We start from the raw sequence: 14,891 nt of genomic DNA, 5'->3' as shown, positions 1-14,891 counted from the left end.
GGTTGCCAAGCAAACATCTGACCGCACCGATGGCCATCATTGGGTGAATAACATGGCTGAATTAACTTTCCCGCAAGACGAAGGTCAAAGTAAAGCCTGGCGCTTTTTTTGAAATGCCATATTGTTAGTAGAGAAGAATGGATCGCACATTTAGAATACGGGAAGTTCGGCCTGGTTCTGGTCGGGTCCAGGTGACTATGATGGATGAATCAGGCCCCTTCAACCCAGCTCCTGCCATGAAACTCTGTGAGGAGGGTGAAGTGGAACTCTATCTGTCCCAGGAGAGGCTGGTAAGGTTGTAAAATGTGCTATATAAATAAAGTTGTCGTGTTATTGTATTGTATTGTATTGTATTGTATTGTATTGTATTGTATTGTATTGTATTGTACCTAATAACCTACCTACCTACCTTCCTCCCTACCTACCTTCCTCCCTACCTACCTACCTACCTACCTACCTACCTACCTACCTACCTACCTACCTACCTACCTACCTACCTACCTACCTACCTACACACCCACCTTCCTACCTATATACGTGTATTAGTGCTGTGCACAAATTAGTCGTATTTATTCAATGGGGCATGGCATATTGAATCGATTCATAATATATAATTTGGTTCACTGTTGGCACCGCGCGTCATCTATCAACTTGTGCGGAAAATGGCTGTTTTATATTTTTATGACGTACACTTTTATGTTGTATCTTGATCAAAGTGAATTTCCTTTATAATAGATGGAAATCCTTGATATCAGCAATACATCTTGGGTAACTGTGCTGAGTTGAGCCTGTCCTTCACAGGAATTACTGTGTGGAACAAAGAATCTGACTCAGGTGACCTCACTGGAAATCTGCGTGGACACTCGAGAAAACAGCCTTGGTAACTTTGGTGAGCGACATACCACATCAACGCATATGCAATGTTGAATGTGGTGTCATTCTTGGAGAAAAAATACATTTGCAGTATCTATGTATGTTATTTCTATAAGAATACTCATCCTTGTGATAGATATTTGTACGTAATGTCAATATTTCAATGTAAAGGTCACAGTCATATGCATAGGAATATGAAAGGTATTATTGCCATTTTAGGAAATGAACTATTTCAGTAAGAATCAAAAAGTGGTTATCTGATATCATTTTCTAGGCTCTTACTTGCCTCGGCTGGTGCTGCTCAAAATGAACAACAGTGTGCTCATGTCTGTAAGGTGAGTAAAACTGACACAATACTTGACCTTAACTTAGTCCTTATGTTGTCTACTTCGTTTGGCGTTCGCATATTTGTTGACATCAGCATCCACAGTGAACATGCGTTTAAGTCATCCATCAATTTCTCTACCACTTGTGCTAAATACATATAGTGTAGTTAAATGATGTAAGGAAGTAAATATGCAATAGTGACACTAATGTTTCTCTTCAGAGTGTATAAAATGTCATAAAACATGAAAAATGAGAAGTGTGTTCAAGCAAAAAGGGGAAGGTTCGTAGTTATTCAATTGGCAAAGAATTCCACCTACGAAGCAACTATTAGTGTTTTTGTTTAAATTTTACAAAATGTCTGACTCCCAATTTCATTGCAATTGTATATTTTTTCAAATCCCAAGAGCGTCCTCTGGAAGTACACTTCTGCTTAGTCAAAGTTTTATTTCGCCCAGAGTTGTTTAAGTGTAGGACAGTTGTAAGGTGATCATTTTCATAACTTCTTACTAACAAATTTATTTTGGTGACGATTTTGAATTTTGACTTTTCAGATTTATTCAAAAAATAAACTTAAAAATGAGCACCAATCTTACTATGCTATAAATACTGTCAGATGTAATATACTTTTGTCCTCTTTTATTTGCCATATAGAGACCTGGGAACCACCCTGTCCCACCTGCAGGTTCTATGGATGTCATGTTGCCATCTACAAGGCTTGGATGGCATTTCGACTATTTCCTCTCTCAGGGTATCATTCATAAGTCATAGTTTCTTGTCAAGTACTTGTTTAGTTCAAATATATACAAGCTGTTGTGTTGTTTTTTGGGGGGCATTTTATCTTCTCTTTTCAGGAATTGTACCTGGCCTTTAACCAAGTGTCCGACTTGAGTCAGGTTGGCATGCTGGAGAATCTACAGGTGTTAGATTTGGAAGGAAATGATGTGAATGACCTTGTCCAGGTTCAATATCTCAGGTTATGTGGCAAACTACACACACTCACCTTGGAGGGAAACCCGGTGTGCCTGCAGCCAAACCCCACCACCACACAAGTAGGTCAATATATGTTTTTATACAGACGCTCAGAGATTCTCAAATGTGGTACACATAATTCTAGTACGCTGGATCCTTCTAGTGGTATGCAAAATAATCACTGACATAAAATAAATACAACCAAACAATATTAGAATTAATTCTTTTGCTATGCATACAGCCTGTTTATAGAGGCACGGTTGTTAAACATAGCGTTCACTGTATTATAATTGGATGTGAATTTAAAAAAAATGTAAGATTTAAGCAATAATGCTCAATATTAAAAAAATATTACGTATTTAATATTACGTATTTAAATGTACGTATGTAAGTGCCCCAGTGTAACGCACCCATGTTATAAGACGGACGTCTGGTTTCTCAAAATTTTCCCCAAGACGTGTGGGTGGCCATTAAGGTGGCCAGTGAGCGGCTAATGTTGGCCATGGCCACCATTGACCACAATGGTTTGCGGCTTCTGCTGATTTACAACAGTTTGGAAAGTTGGGATCCACTGTAAGAGAGTTTACGGTCGCCAGCAGAGAATTAATTAGGAAACTAGAGCAATGAAGGGAGAGGCTGATCTGAATATGTATTAGGCTTGCGCTTTGTAGCAACTGTGGGTTTGACTTGGCAACTTGAGTTTGCCAAACTCTCTTTCAAACACACAAACACAAACAACCGCTCACTTCCTCTCTCAGAAGTCTCACACTCTCTCATTGCTTTCTTTTCCCCTTATTAGTTATTTGTTCTCTTCTGCACGACGGAAGATGAGAAATGTTCGGTTCAAACTTGATGAGATTTGATCTAGCCTTGTTGAGACTGTGCCATCTCTAAAATTGCAATCACAGTAGTTTATTTGGCTTATTTTGCTCACCCCACCAGATCGAGTACAATTATTACCATGCGGTGAGGGAGTTGGTTCCACAGCTGCGTTACCTTGACAACGCAAAAGTGGAGGATGGCAGGTCGGGCTCAAGCAGCAACTTGTGGGAAGACTGGGCTATTCTCCGAAACTACCTAAGGGACCCCACCCCGACATTGAATGGAGACCGTATGTTTTTCTTGTGGTCTCCCCTGTTGTTCCAAGATGTTTTAATGACACACTCAATTTCTTTGTAGAAGCCGAAGGAAATGGTGCATATAGCTGGTCCAGCTCAGCCAAGCGCCCTGCCTCCAGCCTCCGGCCTCGGTCATCAGCAAGCACACCTATATCCAGACCTCTATCAGCAAGTTCATCTGGGTTTCTATCCAGTCCAGTGTCCACACCCGGTTCTGTGGATTCCGATTTAGCTGAAGTTGAAGAAGACAGCAGTGTCCTGACGCATGGTTACATATTCTGATATTTCTCATGAATGCTAACTTACTGTAGACTTTTTAGGAAATTGTATTTTCCTGTTATGGATGTATTTGATTCTGGGTCCCTTTTTAGTATTGGTTCACAATAACAAACTCTTAACAAAAATAATTTAAAAAAAATCCGGACTTAGGCCACATCTTTATATCCTGTATGCAGGAGCTGGTAAAATTCTGTTCTGTGGAAACCCTGTCAAGGCAATACGAGCAAGACGTGAAAAGTTGAGGGTAAGTGGCATGAAATAAAGATTTATTTCACTCTGTTGTGAAAGTACATTTTGCTCTGGGATCCAGCTGAACCACAACTACAATATTTTGGTTGGGCATTATTTTTGAAGGGAGACAATTTTATGTCTACACTTTATTAACTTTTATTATGTTACATTTGTGCTTATGCGTCGCCTCTGCTGTCATGCTTACCTTTTTCCTTATTTTGGTGTCTGCTTACCTAGCCGTATTAGATTAATACATTGATTTAGTGTATATGTTTGTGTTTCCTCACAGACAGCACCCTGTACGTCCACTTCTACCCCCCTTAACCTGCCCATTTCTGTGCCAGAGCACACGCTTACCCCTCAAGACCCTGATGGGAAAGAGAGTGGTGGTGACGTGCTTGCTGAACTGAGAACCTGGAGGGAGAAACACTGCAGGTAATGTACTCAGATTATTATTTTTTGGATGAAAAACAACAACACACTTAAAAATCTGACTGTTAATTAATGGAAGTGTGAAATGGATATAAATACTAAGGGTGGGACTCGATAAAAAATAATCAAACTATAGGCCTTGTAAGAGGGGTTGCCAAGTAATTATACATTTTTGTCAAAACTATATCACGTTATTTCAAGGAGATCTGCAGTGCCGACATTTTTGATGACATGGGAAATACTTACTGAAGAATGTATTTGTGATGGGCGCTTAAGAACAATAGCATTTGTTTTCAATTTGTCCTTCCATTATCTGAACCGATCATCCTCCCAAGGGTCGCGGGTGCACTGGAGCCTATCCCAGCAGTCTTTGGGCAGTAGGCTGAACTTGCCAGAGCTCACCAGTTTTCTGAAGCTGAGCCGTGATTGGGTGTGACCTGGCAACTGTAATGTCGTTTTCAGTCGACATAGATTGCATAAAAATTAGAATTTTACTGCTTAACTCATATCCCACAAAAGAAATATTAATCAAAATGTTGTGTTTAGACTAGAGGGGGCACATACAACATATTATTGTAAAGAACATTTTGGGGTTTACTTCCCCTTTAAGTGACTTCTCCATATACGTGACTCACACATCCAGGTATCTTGAAAAAATAGAAAGAGATAGACGACCACAAGTACTGGTTGTTCGACACGGCAACGACGATGAAGAGGCTGATGATGAAGAGAAAGGATTTGATGTTATGAGCGACAGTTGTGATGAAGAACATTGTGAGGATATTCTTGACACAAGTCCGTCTAATTCATCTTCCAAATCTATATGTACAGGTAAAAACGCACACTGAACACACTTTAAAAAAAATTACAATTTTAATAATAAAAATGTTAAGCCGGAGGTGGAGGCTGAACTTAATGTGATGTCAAGTTGTAAAAGGTGACTTAGTGAAAGCTGCTAATTCTGCCCATTTTTTTGCATGTCATTTTCAGATGAGTTTGAATCCATGTCGACTGATGTGGATCCCTTTTTCTGTGACAACACACTTTCACCTTGTCCTCCACTAAGTTCCAAATCAGCCTCTTGCCGGAAGAAGCCAATAGGAATCCGTGCACATCGGATTCGAATCAACCCGGCCAATTCAGAACACAATCTTCATTCCTGCAGCGAAGGATGCAAAGTTTTAAAGGCCACAAGTACTGCACAGACTGACCTGCCATTTAACCAAAAGTTGACAAGAATGAATAAGCTTTGTCCGTCATTGCCTTTAAACATTAGCCGTCCATATAAATTAAGTAGCCTGGGAGGACAAAGCAAGGATTCCTGGTGAGAAATTATTGCATTCCATTGTAAAAAATGTTTCTCAAGTCTTTTTTTCCCACCAAATTCTTAGTATTGCAATGTTACAGTTGTGCAATGTTACTTACATACCTCTATGTCCCGATAAAAGACAAGGATGTCTTGACATAATTTCGTCTTTGTTCAAATCTCTGTCCCAAATTCCGAACCACGATACATTGTGCAAGCATGTCTATTTCTATAACAAAAGAAGAAACACACCGAGGTTCAAAAATACAGAAAACAAGATGAAAAATGAGAAAAGCCCATAGCAAAGCTCCCAACCTATACAAATCCACATCAGAACAATTTGTCCGCATTTCAACCATCTTAACATAATTTCAGAGCAGCCCTTTCAAATTTTCAGTGAAATTGTACTGTATAATTGTACCCATAGTATCACTTAAAAGTAGCTTACCATTCCCTCCAAAAACAAAATCAAATTTGCAACTGATCACTGTTCATTTGAACACGTATGAAGAAGTTGTTAAAATGGACAAAAGGGGACCAATAGTCAAGCGTACAGAACATGGGATCAGAGTTCACACTTACTGTAAAAGGCAGATTTATCACAGGCATCTAACATTTCCATGTTTTTGGGGCACTTCCCCCAAATTGTTCAAAACCATTCACATCCACTAACTAGCTGCAAATAGAGTATATCTAGTCCTGTGAAAATGACTGCCTGCTGCTACCAGCTAACTCTCATGAATGGCAATGGAAAGGAAAACTTTTATTGTTTGATTGATTGATTGATTGATTGATTGATTGATTGATTGATTGATTGATTGATTGATTGATTGCATTATTCATCCATCTATTCATTCATTTATTCATTCATGCCTTTATTTACACTCACTCACTCACTCACTCACTCACTCACTCACTCACTCACTCACTCACTCACTCACTCATTCATAAATTGTAGTTGAATTTAATTAGACTACATCTCCCTGTCTTTCAGTTTAGAGATGGACGTGTACAGCCTGGCAACAAAAGTGAACTGTCAAAGATCCTGGACAGAGCACCAGCTTCAAATGCCTTCAGAGTGAGCACAAATTAAACTGACACCAGAATTAGCAGGATTAGAAAGTCTCGACTAGGGCTATATTATTTTTGTGCTTTTATTTTTGGTTTGAATTTTTTTATTTCTGCAAGTACACAACACATTTGTTACAGTTCCATTTCACATTTGACATGACTTGTCGAAAAGGGAAGCAGGTTGAAGCAATTTGCTTATCTAATCCCTTTATTGAAACCGTTCCCAACAATTTTTTAAAATATACATATACTCCGTATATATGAGGCCCAACCATACATTTCTAAAAACAGAGACCAATTACTTGACTAATGACTGTCATTGTATTTTACTGACTTATTACTTTTAAATTTCCTAACATGCCCTGTTAATAGGACTATATAACCATAAAACAGGACAAACTCTCTGCAACTTTGATAAAACAGTAGTTTTTGCAATTTGGAGAAGATAATTGCTACGTATTTTAGTTGAAATATTGATACTTTCACACAAACTATATTACAAATATGAATAAACATTGTGATAACTTTTAGGCTCAGGTTTAAGGTGAAAAAAATGTTTATATTTTTTTCTCTGCTGTACATACTGGTTACTCGTGGTGTGATAGCCCTACATGCCACATGAGGGCACTATGTCAAAAGGATGCATTACAGCAGACAAGTCTTGAAGTTATTAGATCTGGAGGTAGCCAGAATATCGTGATGGGTAAATGGCAAATTGGCACTACAAATGTATTACAAGTTAAGCGCATGGGGAACATGTTATCCTTGGTCAATGAAAAGCAGCCATTTAAAACTCACTGTTCTGCTAAGGTCTGTAATGTGCCACTGCCTACCTCAGGGTGCTCTAAGAAATGGTTGTCATGTCAGTGTTGAAAATAAGAATATTTTCTCAGGCCCCATCAGTCACAGGCCAATCAGTTGTGTTGCACCAGGGAGAAATATAAAGCATGCAGCACACCAGACTCCGAGGACCCAAATTGGTGAAACCTGATCTAGTTGAAGGGGTGGCCATCCTAAAGTTCTGCCATGCCCACAATGGCCCTTTAGCTTGACCTTGCAGGTGGCAAATCTGCAAGGTCATGGGTTTGGGTAATAATTCTGCTTCCAACCCTGGTATGTAGGATTTAAAAGAGGAAAACGTCTTAGACTCAAGCACACCCCAGTTTTTGTTTTTTATTTCACTTCACTTATTTTCTTATCAAGTTCGGCTCACGCACCCGTCGAAGTGATAATTCGCACAACACACTATAACAAAAGGTAAAAGCAAAAAGGTTTAGCTAAAACAATTGCCGTAGTAGTCCTGGAGTAGTCTCTGCAAAGTGATTGCAGCTCAACGGATCTTAAAGCCCCTACTTTATGTGTCTTTTGTTGACCTGACGTTTGAAGATACTGTACTGTAGATGAAATTCTGACAGAGTGCTATTTAGGGATTTGTATCTCTTGTACAGCCTCTTCCCCTCTTGAGACAGATTTAAAAACCTCTATGGTCCTTGACTGTAAAAAACAACGATGATCCCATTTGAAGTGCAGCCCACAGAGCTCTGATAAGAGCTCTCAGAATAAACCTCTGACCTGAGTAAAGTCCAGTGGAATCTTGTATGGTTCACGTAAAACTACAAGTCCACACGGTTGTTGTTGGGAACCAGCGTGAACCTTTGCACAGAATTATGGTGGCTTTGCTGCTGACGGTGATGGGTGCACCAAATGTATCCGGTTTTTGAACGGCCTCCATCCAATTGTAGTTTAATGAGTCGAGCATCTTTGTGAATTAGTGTGTGGATAGTGGAGACCACGCTAGAATGGGGTTATCTGAAGGCACATAGAAATGGGAGTTGTGTCAACTGGCCAAGTGTGCCCAGTCCCCTTGTGGACTTCATTACTGTTCTTTTGATTAGGACAAAATTCCACCCGTGTGAAGTAAGAGCATGTGTCACAAGTTTTCTTTTGGACTGATGGGTGGACAAATTGATGATCCGTGCTGCGCTTGACTTCGGTTATCTGAATGCCCATGGTGACGGGTTCAGGAATATCTTGATGAGACACTTTTGCCGGCTTGTCATTTGGTCGGCGGACACCATGTTGGACTCCCATCAGTGAGCTATTATGCAGTTGGCATATATCAGGGACTATGGTGATGGGTTGGATAGCAGCTTGAATGTCTTTTTCATGCCTGTGGATTGGGTGCAAAGTCTGCCTACTTGGAAATTCCAGTTGGGTTATCTGAAGACCCTTTGAGATTTCTTGATGACTGTGTTTACAATCGTTGCGGACTGGAGGACGGACGCGGTGTGGATTGTGCCTGCATTCCGGGTTGGTTTTCTTCTGATGTGGCCTAGACTGCAATTGTGTTACATAAGGGACCAAGGGAATTGGTGTTAAAAAATCTTGATCACCTTGTCTTGCATCATCACTGAGGATTGGTGGATAGATATGCTTAACTTCTGAACTACACGGGTGGTCAGTTTTCTGAGTATGTGTCCTTGGTTGACGTGTTGTCTGCTGCTGGATGGGTTGCTTCTTTTTGGATTTGTCAAAGTCCAGGGTGATGGTTTGAAATGGAACTTCCTGAGTGCCACTAGCATTCTTGTAAATTGGTGGGGGGGCTTTCTTTTGATTTACTTTAACATCCAGTTTGGTTATTTGAGGGCCAATAGCCATTGGTAGTGTGGCAGTATTCTTCGTGTGCTTGGGACACCGATGTATCAATGGGCGGGTCCTTTGTTGAAAGACTCTAGACTGCCGTCCACTACTCCTTAGTTTAGTTGCCCTTGGTGGACCACTGCTTTTTTCTGGGATGTTGTTCCGCAGTTTGGTTTGAGATATAGGTTTCAAGGGAGCTTGTCTCACAGGTTTGTTGTTAGGCTCACGCTGCTGGCGAGGACGGCAACTGAGTTGTGTTTCCTGAAGGCCAAAGGTGATAGCTTGCAGAAAACTCCGCAACTTTTTTACAGTATAACCAGAGAGAGGTAAGCAAATCTTGTGAGTAGCAGCAGCCTTGGAGACAAAAATACGCAGAATGCAAGAATTAATGTTTCATTGACCTTTTTTTTGTCGCACAATCGACAAAGAACATATTTAAGAATCTGTAATTTACTTACTACCTAATGTGACACAATAATGTGCTCCTATGCACATTTTTTTCATCTGTTTGAACAGTAATTTAATTAGCTATTTACAATTGTGGTTGATGTTTGCAGTGGTGTTTAACTGTGTGTATGTATATATGCATTTATGAAGACTATTCATCTTCCATTTGGTTGGCACTACATTTATGTGTGTATGCAATTTGCGACCTAACTTTTACAACAGTAATTTGACACTTGGAGAAAATCACTGCTTGTTTGTGGGTCTAGCTGCTCCGAATGTTTGTCCACAGCAAGTATAAAGTTGAGATCAGGTATTTGACTTTGTCATTGAAGAACATTCAATTATGTACTGTCAAATTGTCTCGTTTCATTTTTTTTTCTGTCGCAATAAAACCACTGAAATCGGTGAAGGAAGACTATGTTTTGTCTGCGAGTGAAACATTAACAAAAGTCAAGAATACGCTGGTGAAAGTAGGGACGTGATTATCAATCTAGTCGCGAGACACCTTTCTGAAACAATAAGTGAGTGCAGGAAAGTCAGAAAACATTCATACAGCGTCACCTGTTCTGGAATTGGATTCTTTGGGCCAAACCAACGCCAACTTGTATCAGAATGAAGGAGAGAGAAAACTATGGACAAGAAAAGGAACAACTCGACAGCTGCTTAATGAACGGGCTCTCCAGGGTTTGACTGCTAGCAGATGTATCGGCTGTAACTCAAGTCTTCTCACATTACCCAAAATGATTAAAAAATGGTGATATGGCCCTTCATAGTACAGATGGATAATATACCACACAAAAAATTAAAGGCAAAGAAATTGAATATCTTTCAGTGACCAAATCAGTGTCTTGATCTCAACCCGACAACATGCAACATGCTTGTCACTTACTGAAGGCAATGTAGGAAGACCCACAAACTGTCTAGCAAAACATTTCCACCAACTCAGAGTTGAATGATGTCCAGGGCTTCTAGACTTCAGGCAGTCAATGACTGCAAAGCATTTTCATCCAATTAGTTTTCAATTACAGTATGTCAAATGTCCAAATACTTGAGAAATTGTACATATTCTGTAGTCTACATTTGGTTGTCTTTTGTATTGTAAAATTCATGGTGTGGAGATTGTAATTGCCTAAATACTTTTGGGCATTGCTTAATCATAACCCTGCTGCTCTTTGCAGGGCTTCTTTTATTTATTTATTATCAATAGAATATAATTTAGTACCACTACGTGGAAACTCCACTTTTGCAGCTGCTCAGTGGACATATCAGCACACAAGAATAGGAATATTTAAAAAGAATCCTACAATATTTATGTGTATGTTTACAATATCTCTATCCACCTCAGTTTTAGATGTAGAGCACTTTAAATAACACAACGCAAAAAGTGCTCTATATATCTCGGAACATCAAATATCAAGCGATGAGAGTGAGCAGGAATAGAGTGGCAATATATATGGCAACTGTATATTAATAATAAATACCATACAGTATGTGGATGCGAATGGCAGACAAGGGCTGGGCAGTTATGGAAAAACTAGTAATCACGTGATTATTTTGAGGCATATTGAAATCACAATTAATAAAGCAAACTTTCATTGATTTTAAATTTTATTTATTCACCTACTAAAACCCTACTACTTAAAACTACATCATAGCCTCATGCCTATTCCTTTTGTCAGGTACACAATGAACTTTGAAATATCACAGGAAATTTATGCCTCTTTTGCATTTTCATTCTGCTACATTTACACCTTTGCTGGCTTGCATGTCAGCACACATTTAAATTGGGAATAAGCATCTTCTTTTTATCACTGTCATATTTATTTTGATGCTATTTTGTTGTTCTACTTTTCTTTTCACAAGTTTGGGGACTTACTGGGCTAATATGGGACCTCGAGGATCATATTTCTATTTTGCTTGATATCGTGGAAAACTTGAATACTCGACTTTCAATATAAGTTCAAAGAATAACCACAAATTAAAACAGGAGCAAAGTAAAATAAGAATATACTAAAATAATTGTTATTAAAAGGAACAATAAATGAAATAAACTGTAGCTGTTGCTGATGTTTATGCTTTGGCCCCTTCGGGGTAGTGGGGTGCCGTGCATGCATGTACACACTTATGATAAGAGTGGAAGAAGAAAGTTACTGTCAAGCTCTCTGAATAAAACTCGTTTTACTCGGATTGGGAATATGTGCCTTTGAGTATTATTGTTACCTGTGTGTGGGATTTTACACTAACGTTTGCATTAGCACTGGCGATGTTTTAAAAACAAAACATTTATTGTATTTCAATATAGAATGTGTGTAATGCTTGTAAACTTCAATGCGATGTCATTAAACAGCTTAAAGCATGCTCAGCTACAGCGGATTCACATAATGGCAGACTGGACATGAATAAATACAGGAATGATTGTGAATAGTAGAGAAGAAATAGTAGAAATAGACAGCAGCATTGTATGTAGCAGGAAAAACTCTAAACTATACTTGCATCAAGAATTTGTGTACAGCATAAGTTGAGAATGAATTAAACACCAGCAATAATAACTGTAAATACATTCAGAGCTGAATGGAGATAATAAGCAGAATACGCAAAAATAGTCAAGTGATATTGTATGTGATGAGTATGCATGGATGGACAGTAGGCTACTATGCTGTATTTAGCAGTTGAGAATAAATCCAGCAAGAATGACTCTCAGTAGCTGAGTGACGGCTACAACATATACATACATATAGTTGAGAATATGCTATTGAGAGTAGTAGTGGTTGTGAAATCCATTAAAACAATTTGCTAACCTAACCTTATCCGGTAACATGATTGGAGGTGTCTTCTTTCAGGGGAAAATGTCATTGGAATACATGAAGTCAATATGTGGGTGAACTACCTTTCTTATAAGGTCATGCATCTCAACAAAAGATAATCTCCCAAGATTATGTTTGATGGCATATCATAGGCATGATATCATTATATTGTAACAATTCTGTGACATCATCAAAGCCATGTGATATGACGTAATCCTTCTAAATAAAAACATTAGGTGTACTGTGTTTTGTAAGATTACGGGCAATGTATTGTCTTTCAGAGTTGAATATTTTTTAGTCAGCCAGCTGGCAACTGGCTTATCAGGATCCAATTGCAGAGTCAAAAACTTGCTGTTGGCTGTACATCCTTGAGGCACATTCTGCAGTGTTGATTTAGGCTCGTAAACATGTTGTGAACAGGAATGTTTAAAGTACAGTGTGTGAACATGTATTGGCTCATTGCCATTCAGCCATGAAACTTACATAACAGAGCTGAAACTCTTCATTTGGAAATGTAACCTTTTTATTTATACTTTTTTTTGGAATACAAACATAGAAAGGATGAATGAGGAAAATCAATAGAAAAGAAGGTAGGTCACCAAAACGATATGTATAAATAACACTTAAAGGCTGTATCATTCATATTAAAGGGTTTGTCGTGTTCAGATTTTACAAAACAGTATACATTTCTCCAGTACTTTGTCCCCTTAAACTGTTGTAAAACTTAAATGTCATCTCCATGAAGCAATATGCTTAAAGCAGGTGTAATCCCCAGAATGCAAATTCAGACTAACATGTCAATCCAACATTTCCTATTTATAGCCAACATATTGCCAAAATCTTGATTGTAAGTTTATCAAACAAAGACTCAATGGAATACAGTAGTGTAGAGCAGCGGTTCTCAACTGGCTTTGTCCAAGGGACCACCATTATAACCAAGAAGCAACTCAAGGACCACTGCTTTGGCGAAATATTTTATTTTGCACCGAACCTATACAGGCTATTTATTTGCATCTTTTTCTACTTTGGGAATCTCAGCTACATTTAACATAATTTGGATGAGTAAATGATTCACAAAATTAGCTGGAAAATAGATCTTCTAAATAATAAATCAATTTTATTTTTAAAATGTTTCTATTGTTTCCCATTTCAGCGGCACATTGTAGCACTGGTTAGCATGTCCGCCTCACATTTAAGAGGATGCGGGTTCGATTCCACCTCCGGCCCTCTCTGTGTGGAGTTTGCTTGTTCTCCCCGTGCCTGCGTGGGTTTTCTCCGGGCACTCCAGTTTCCTCCCAGTTGCCAAAAAACATGCATGATATGCAGATTGAGCACTCCAAATTCCCCGTAGGTGTGAGTGCGAGCGTGGATGATTTTCCATTTCCAGTTTTGCGGCCCATCTGCAATGCCGCCACGTACCACTCTGCTGTGCAGGGAAACTTTTGAAGAAGCAATGTACACTTCCCTCATTCCAAGAAAACTGCTGGAATGTGTTTTCGCCTTAGGAAACCACTTTGTTTTGACTTCAGATGAGTCATTTTTATTCAGGAACGCTACCTTGGAATACCTGGAAATACGGATAGTACGAGTTGAGACAGGTTTGGGACTTGCTGTACTGTCAACGTAAAGTTCTCTTCACAAGGAACATTCGATATAGTCAGCAAGATAAACGTATTTTCTGTTAACACATTCGTAGCTAAGTGGGAAAAAAATGAATTTTACAACTGAAATCATTTAGAATTGAAGTATTCTGTTTTTTGGATGTTGCAAGTAAGTTGTCTTATTTGTATCGGTATTTCCTGGATGTTGCAAGTATCTTATTTGTATCAGTCCATCCATCCATCCATTTTCCATACCGCCTGTGCCCACGGGTGTTGCAGGCGTGCTGGAGCCTATCCCAGCAGTCATCGGGCAGTAGGTGGGGGACCCCCTGAACCGGTTGCCAGCCAATTGCAGGGGATAAGGAGACAAATAACCATCTATGCATGTTTTTGGGATGTGGGAGGAAACCAGAGTGCCCGGAGAAACCCCCCCAGGCACAGGGAGAACATGCAAACTCCACACAGGGAGGACAGGAGCGGGAATCGAAACCACACCCTCCTAACTGAAGCGGACGTGTTCACCCGTACCCCACTGTGCTGCCTATATTTGTATCAGTAATTTATAAAAGTATTACAATTATTATATACCCATTGTAAAATTGTATTGGTGCAAATACGACAGGTTTTCAAGATTCTCATTTGCTTCCTTTTAACTCATGAAAATAAAGACGTGGTCTAATGAAATTCTTAATAGGCTCCAGCACACCCGTGACCCTTGTGAGGATAAAGCGGTTCGGGAAAAAAATCATTTCGCTTTAATTTGAAATGACAACCGGAAATCTTAAAATATCTT

At 39.2% G+C, this 14,891-nt stretch overlaps 1 protein-coding gene across 1 annotated transcript; it reads left to right on the top strand.

Annotated features, from left to right (window-relative positions):
• The first annotated feature begins 16 nt into the window (after window positions 1–16).
• lrrc56 (leucine rich repeat containing 56) lies at window positions 17–6,880 on the top strand. The gene is made up of 12 exons (XM_037255123.1): window positions 17–290; window positions 802–889; window positions 1,148–1,208; window positions 1,852–1,948; window positions 2,052–2,249; window positions 3,112–3,280; window positions 3,349–3,555; window positions 3,743–3,810; window positions 4,087–4,232; window positions 4,873–5,060; window positions 5,220–5,553; window positions 6,530–6,880. The coding sequence occupies exons 1-12, from the start codon at window positions 138–140 to the stop codon at window positions 6,615–6,617; spliced, it is 1,797 nt and encodes a 598-aa protein (XP_037111018.1). The 5' UTR covers window positions 17–137; the 3' UTR covers window positions 6,618–6,880.
• Window positions 6,881–14,891: the final 8,011 nt, after the last annotated feature.

This window comes from Syngnathus acus, chromosome 6 (genome assembly GCF_901709675.1).
Source record: "Syngnathus acus chromosome 6, fSynAcu1.2, whole genome shotgun sequence".
NCBI lineage: Eukaryota > Metazoa > Chordata > Actinopteri > Syngnathiformes > Syngnathidae > Syngnathus > Syngnathus acus.
This window is presented reverse-complemented; position numbering and strand designations above follow the sequence as displayed.